The sequence below is a fragment of the Hevea brasiliensis genome, chromosome 8 (assembly GCF_030052815.1).
Source record: "Hevea brasiliensis isolate MT/VB/25A 57/8 chromosome 8, ASM3005281v1, whole genome shotgun sequence".
Taxonomy (NCBI): Eukaryota; Viridiplantae; Streptophyta; class Magnoliopsida; order Malpighiales; family Euphorbiaceae; genus Hevea; species Hevea brasiliensis.
In genome coordinates, this window is record NC_079500.1 from 95,414,859 (window position 1) to 95,422,232 (window position 7,374).

At 36.2% G+C, this 7,374-nt stretch overlaps 1 protein-coding gene across 1 annotated transcript; it reads left to right on the forward strand.

Annotated features, from left to right (window-relative positions):
* Window positions 1-526: 526 nt before the first annotated feature.
* Window positions 527-7,374, forward strand: LOC110662735 (protein-tyrosine-phosphatase MKP1). Its single transcript, XM_021821826.2, has 4 exons — window positions 527-707; window positions 993-3,677; window positions 6,068-6,251; window positions 7,183-7,374. Exons 2-3 carry the CDS (start codon window positions 1,182-1,184, stop codon window positions 6,122-6,124), a joined length of 2,553 nt encoding a protein of 850 aa, XP_021677518.2. The 5' UTR covers window positions 527-707; window positions 993-1,181; the 3' UTR covers window positions 6,125-6,251; window positions 7,183-7,374.

Consider the following 7,374-nt stretch of genomic DNA (forward strand, 5'->3'; position numbering starts at 1 on the left):
AGTAAAATTGAAATAGAATGAAGACCACATTTTGGCTTTTTAAGGTAGGCAAGTAAAGGGTGATTGAAAATTTTTCTTAGTTCAATACACAATCTAAGTCTCCTTGGAAACCTAATTATGATTTTTAATGATATTACCATAAACAATTCTAGGAAAATCTATGCAAAAGAGTTTGATTTCTAACCATGCTTACTTGGCTTTTGGATTTTATCATAAATAATGGAAATTTCTGTGAGGTCATTAAATTCTTTTTTTTTTTTTTTTCTTTTTCTTCTTATTGAGAGACATAAGTAGGAAAAGAAGTAAGGGGCAAGCAAGCAAATTAAAGCAAATTGAAAGAGTAAAAAATGAAAAACTTGCATATATATATATATATATATATATATATATATATATATATATAAGGATAAAATCATAATAAATATAAAAAATTAATGGTTATTAAATTAAATACCAATATTAAAATTTAATATTTAATTAAAAGATGTTTAAAGTTTTAGTATAAATATTGAACTTATGAGGATGAAGCTTATATTAGCGCACCAATAAACAAAAGCAAGTCGCAACTGAAAAAGACTGCTACTGCCCCTACCCTTTGCCTCTCGCTCTCTCGCTCTGTCTCTCTCTGCCCTGTTAACTCTTCATCAGCTCTCATAGCAGCGGCTCCTTCTTCCTCTCTTCCTGGATTTGCCTTCATATCTTACTCTGTAAGTATCAAATCTAATCTCTTTCTTACTCTTCAATTTTTGTATCACAGGAGAAAAAGAACGAAATAAAATGATTAAAAAAAACCCTAGGATGTGATTTTTTGCACTTTCCTTAATTGTTACTTTGAAATTTTAACTGGTTTTCTTTAATGGGATCGTCAATTTCTGGTTTCAGGCGTCAATCATTAATTTAGTGTTGATTTGGTTCTGTTATGTAGTTTTGTTTTTTGATTCAATTAGTTTTGCCGCTGAGATGCTTGATTTTCTGCTACTTTTTGCTTGCAGTGACGCTCTGTTGGGTAAAACTGCTTGATCTGCTATGAACCTTCGTTTCTCGTTTTCTAGTTAAACTGTTCGCGGTCACTCTCCAATCCAATTACACAAATTTGGAAAAAGGGACGTTAAGGAAGGTTTAACGATTTTTGGGTTTGGCTCAAATCTTACCTTTTTTAAACTGTTTGAAGTGGAGAGGGAATGGTGGGTAAAGAGGATGGGAATCCTCTGGCTCCGCGCCAGCTTCCCTCCGCTGCTGGGTCCCGCAAAATGTTTTGGCGCTCCGCATCCTGGTCCTCGTCTAGGACTGCCCTTCAAAACCCTGAAGCCGAAGAGAAAGACTGCGTTATAGATCCAAATGGTAATGATATTGGTAATAGTAATAATGTGCAAAACCGTAGGTACCCTGTTCCCTTAACCCCACGGTCCCAACAAAAACGGTCGTGCTTACCACCTTTGCAGCCATTGTCAATTGCTCGTAGAAGTTTAGAGGAGTGGCCAAAAGCGGGTTCTGATGATTTAGGAGAGTGGCCTCAGCCGACCACCCCAAGTGGTAACAAGAGTGGGGAGAGATTGAAACTTGATTTATCCTCAATCCAAAGAAACCCAGATAGGAATGCTGGGTTAGTGAAGAGAGATAGGATTGCTTTCTTTGATAAAGAGTGCTCAAAGGTAGCAGAGCATGTGTATCTTGGTGGGGATGCAGTGGCTAAGGATAGGGAGATTTTGAAACAAAATGGAATTACTCATGTGCTGAATTGTGTCGGTTTTGTTTGTCCAGAGTATTTCAAGGCTGACTTAGTGTATAGGACGTTATGGTTGCAGGATAGTCCTTCAGAGGATATCACAAGTATTCTGTATGACGTTTTTGATTATTTTGAAGATGTAAGGGAACAGGGTGGAAGGGTTTTTGTGCATTGTTGCCAAGGGGTTTCTCGGTCCACTTCATTGGTAATTGCATATCTCATGTGGAGAGAGGGTCAGAGTTTTGATGATGCCTTTCAATATGTCAAGGAAGCGAGAGGCATTGCTGACCCGAATATGGGTTTTGCTTGCCAGTTATTACAGTGCCAAAAAAGGGTTCATGCATTCCCTCTTAGTCCTAGTTCATTGTTGAGGATGTATAGAATTGCCCCACACTCACCATATGATCCCTTGCATCTTGTCCCAAGAATGTTGAATGATCCATCACCGTTTGCTCTGGATTCTAGAGGTGCCTTTATTGTTCATATTCCTTCCGCAATATATATCTGGATTGGTAAAAATTGTGAGGCCATTATGGAAAGGGATGCTAGAGGGGCTGTATGCCAGATTGTTCGGTATGAGAGAGCTCAAGGGCCACATATAGTGGTTAAAGAAGGGGAGGAACCAGGATATTTTTGGGATGCTTTTTCAAACTATTTGCCTCTGATGGATAAATCTAGTAATGGAGTGGATACTGGGAAATCAACAATTGAGATTTGCCCTGGTGAGAGAAAAGTGGATGCATATAATGTTGATTTTGAGATTTTCCAAAAAGCAATTAAGGGAGGTTTTGTGCCTCCATTTGCATCGTCAGAGAATGAACATGAAACCCACCTTCCTGCCAGAGAAAGCAGTTGGAGTGTGCTAAGGCGAAAGTTTGCCCCTGTTGATATGAAGGAGTTTGTCTCAGCACCAAAGATATTCCTCTCCAGGGTCTATTCAGATTCTATGATGATCGTGCACTCCTCATCACCATCTTCATCATCTTCGTCCTCATCTTCATCATCTTCTCCTCCTTATCTCTCTCCAGATTCCATGTCTTCTGATTCTAGTACCAGCTCAAAGTACTTCTCAGAATCCTCTCTAGATTCTCCTTCAGGAGCTTCGTGTTCTGTTCTTGTATCTTCAACATTGTCTAACTTCTCTAACTTGTCTCTTTTCTCATCCAAGGCTTCTTGTCATTCACCATCTAACACTCCTGGACTTCATGCTCTCAATAGCATGTCAAATCAATGTTCTCAAGTAACTTCCTCACCATCTAAAAAATCTTCACTCTCACTTGCAGAACGTAGAGGTGGCTTGTCTAAATCTTTGAAGCTGCCAGTGATGACTGATAATACGAGGATGACTAACACACCACCAAGTTCACTTGCATCCCAGGAAGATGGTGCTAGGATAAACATGAATACTTTTTCTTGGTGTAATTCAAATGGTACAGAAATTGTTTTAGAGTCTGAGAATCATGCTAAAGAAGACCAAGATTCAATGAAAAAATGCAAGTTGAATATATCTCGAGATAAAGTAGTTAGTGCTAACTCTTATGACAGAGAAGCTGCCTTTGTAAATAATTGTGATGGACCTGGTAGAAATTGTCCTTTGGGAGACAGCTTGGGGTCTTCCACCTCAAATGGGAAAGAGGAAAATGATTCATCTTATTGTAACCTAATGCAACCATTGGTATTCCACTGGCCCAGTTTGGAAAAAGTTGCAACTTTTGGTACCAGTGACTTGGATTCTAAAGCTGCTTTTGCAATTTTAGCACCAACTACAGGTTTAGGCAGAGATGGGAGTAGGATTCTATATCTTTGGATAGGAAGGTCGTTTACTTTTGATGAGAGCCTGATTCAGATAGATTGCAGCAAAGGATTGATGGTTGGAAAATATATTGACTGGAATCAAGTTGGTTGCTATGTTCTCACTCGAATGGATCTTCCAAAAGATATCCTTGTTAAGGTATGTGCTTGCTTTTTAACACTTGTTCTTTCTTATATTCTATTTGGATGACTTTTGTTATTTTCTTTGATGTGTGCACTTTATCAATCAGATCTAGAGTCTAGACATGTCTCCTTTTGTGATTGTGTTGTACCTTTACTATAGAATAGTGAATTTCTATTCACCAATTCTATTACTTGTTATTTTCATTATCTTTCATTAATATAATGATTTTTATTTCAGTCATCCAAACATTGAAGTTGGCAATTAATGTATGTATGGAAGTAGAAAATTCGTGTTAGGTTGCGATAAAGTTGTTTAATTCTTTGCCTAAGGGAAATGATATGTGAATTCTTGTTGTTCTTGCAATGGTTATAGATGTTTTAACTGAATCTTATTCTGTAACTGATTTATAAGGAAACCTTATATGAACTGTGTTAAACAATATATAATGCTTGCAATTAAATGGGACTGTTATGTTGATTAGATTATTATTTTGAAATTTATCTTTAACAAGGGCAAGATCTTGTGATGGATGGTTAATTTGCACGGGCGGATGTGTGGTTATTGTCTTGTTTGCATGAGTTGTATCAGCTATAACAACAGGAGTTTAGTTGGTTCCAAATTCCATCCTCTATTGTACAATCTATAACAACAGGATGGTTCTGTTATTTGCTTTGATCAGAGAGAGGGAGAGAGAGCATTATTCAGATACAATACAAGCTATTAAAGCTGTTCAATTCTAACCAATGATTTGGCAACCTGCAAGATATCTTAGTGTAAGGGTACATACTCTTATCCTGTGTAATCATCTTTCTATAGGGGACATTATCATAGAGTTATGAGGCCCATAAGTAAATGCACAAGGATTTGGATGTCACTAGGGTGAATTATTTATAAGTTTTGTTTATAATATCTTTTAGCAGTGACAAGAAAGGCGCTTCAATGGCTTTCCTTAAGTTTGTCAGTTAGCTTCTAGTAGAATTTAGAACAGTTCATTTATTTTAGTCTCCTGTAAAATGCTTGATTTCTTTATGTGAAAAAATCCACAGAATGCCTGGTTTCTCTTTGTGAAAACTTTACGCGGCCGGCATTGCAGAGCATACAAGAAAATAGTCAATGTAATTGATATTGGGAAGGATGCTGGTCTCTGATGCACAATCCTTTTGTGCTGCTGAGTTTAAAATGTTTTAACCCCATCATGCAGTCAAGGAAATCAAACTTGTATTATTATGATATATTTTTTTCATTGTAAAATTAGGAATTTTAGGTTTCTATTAACTGGGAAGTTCATATTATTTAGGATTTTATTATTTTTTAGGAAGTAGTGTTTTATTTTTTCAGGAAGTTAAGTTGGTTTTGGATTGCAAATCCTAGTATTAGTAGGATTACAAATACTACTATAAATACCTATGTCTTCTACATATTTTTTAGAGAGCTTATTATTATTGATATTAATAACTAATAGAATTTGAGAATTTTTCCCCCTTTGATTGTTCTTTGTGGTTCTGCATCACCCCATCTTAATTGTGGACATGTTTTATAGTGTGGAAAACAACCATGTGGAGTTTCTGATATATAGTGTATTTAGTAAGGTATCTAGGACTCCCCAAGCACCTGAAACACTTCCAGGGATAGAAAATAGTTTATGTAATTTAGGTGGAAAGTTTGTTTTCCTTGGCTAAATCCTGCTACGTGAATGTCATGAAATAAAATATAAACATTGTGGCAAAGAAAAATTCAATATTGAGTCCTTGACCTAAGTTTTCTGAATAAGGTCCAAAGGAATCAAAAACATGCTCAAGTAATGCATGAATAATGCTAGGGATTGCATGAGTGCAGTGAACAAGAAATTATATGCATGTGTATTTTGTTGGAGGTTTGGAGCTATCTCATTGTCTTTAATTCTATTGCTGTTCATTGAAAAAGAATAAATGCCAATGTTTGAGGAGAATTAATCTTATATAGCATAGAGAGTGGAAGATTGTGTTGATCCATCAGTGAACAATTCTTATGTTTACAGGAAGTGTAAATGGATGTGTGGGGAATGCTTTGAAACTGAGTATGGAAAAAAAAATGCTGAAAGAAATTTGGTTATCTTGCTGAATTTTGAATTTTTATTTTTGGTTCTGTTGCAGTTTCTTGTATTTTTTTTTTCTTTGTTTTGCACCATTTCATGTTAATTGATTCCATGCCGATGGTGTGAGTTGCTGGAATTCTTGTTGTTTTTGCATCAACACTTCTTATTACCCTTTTTTTTATTGCCTCTATCCCTTGGCTGCTAACATCTTCCATAACATGCTCATTCAAAGAACATGTGGGGTCAATGTTGCTTATGCAATATATGTTTTAATCAAAAGCAGTGGTACTGTACTGATACACTCTGCATTTTGCATTCTGATGCTGAACAGTTTATCCAAGAAGGTGAAGAACCAGCTGAATTTCTTGCATTGTTGAGTGCAGTGTAGCACTGCTGGGATCAAGGATGACTCTGCAATTCAATAGCTTAAATCTTCTTTCAGTGACTTCAGCTGGCCTAGTTTACTTCACAAGTTTTCAAGCATTAAAATGAACTTTTGTGGCAAAACCAGTGAGGTAATCATTTGTTATTCTTTATTGAACTTGATAAAATTAGCCTAGTACCCGTGAATTATTTTTGCATTTTATGTGCATGCAGATTTTAGGAGATTGTTTTGGTTAGTCATATAACCGTATATTGATTAATGACATGCCACGACCAATGTTTCAATTGAGTGATCAGTTTATTTTCTGCATAGGTATAGGAGTGCCATGTTGATGTAGGAGGTTGCTAGGTAGTTTTTTTTCTGATATTTGCTTTATATTGCTGAAATAGGCTCGGGCACTTTGTGAGTTAATTCTGCCACTGTCGGGAAGAATTTTTTTTCCTGGTTTTGTCCAAAAATGCTGGCGCTTACATAGGTTGTTCATAAATTCTTAGAATATATGTTTTTGGTTAGCACTTAGCAGACTCTTCTTTGTAAGGCTCACTTTGGTTCTGATTAAAATAATGCTATTCCAACACAAGGATACAGACAGTAATGGAGTGAGGGCAGTCCCTTGGTGTGCCAAGCAAACATGAACACTTTTATCTCCACCTGGACGTTTGAAAGAGCAGAGTAAAACAAAATATGTAAATTCTCTTGACCAATTAGAGCAATTTTAGTCATTTTCCTTTGTTTTTTTTTTTCTTCTCTACTTTAGTTCCAAGAGAGGTTGGAAATTCAAGGTATCTAGGGAAGTGTGCCCATCGGTAGGTACTAGCATGGCAGGACTAATGCAAACTGCGAAGTAGTTGCGACTCTACTCGACTTTGCTTTGCTAAAATCACCCACCGACAAAATACGGAAATTTTTATTGCAAACATATTCTCATTAAATTTGAATATTTTTACTATTTGTACTGTTAGTAGAAATTGCAGTCCAACTTTATGTGCTTATATATGTATGGTCACTGTACATTTCATTCCACATTCTAATTTATTAAACCTTTTCATGTATGTTTGCAGGTGGCTGCTTGCTAAGGTTTTCTGTAGCTTTTCATCTGGTTGTACAGTACCGTAACACCCTCATAACTGAATCATTTGTCCCACAAATTTAATGGTCCTGTATATTCATTATTGTCAGAAACAAATTCCTTGAGGAAATAGATACATTGGAAATTTTCCACCTTGGTAGTTGATTGCCTTTTATCCTTGAAA

Coding starts and splice junctions, on each gene's coding strand:
- LOC110662735 (XM_021821826.2), top strand. CDS start 1,182: ATGGTGGGTAAAGAGGATGGGAATCCTCTGGCTCCGCGCCAGCTTCCC. Junction 3,678..6,067: donor CAAAAGATATCCTTGTTAAG/GTATGTGCTTGC, acceptor GATGCTGAACAG/TTTATCCAAGAAGGTGAAGA.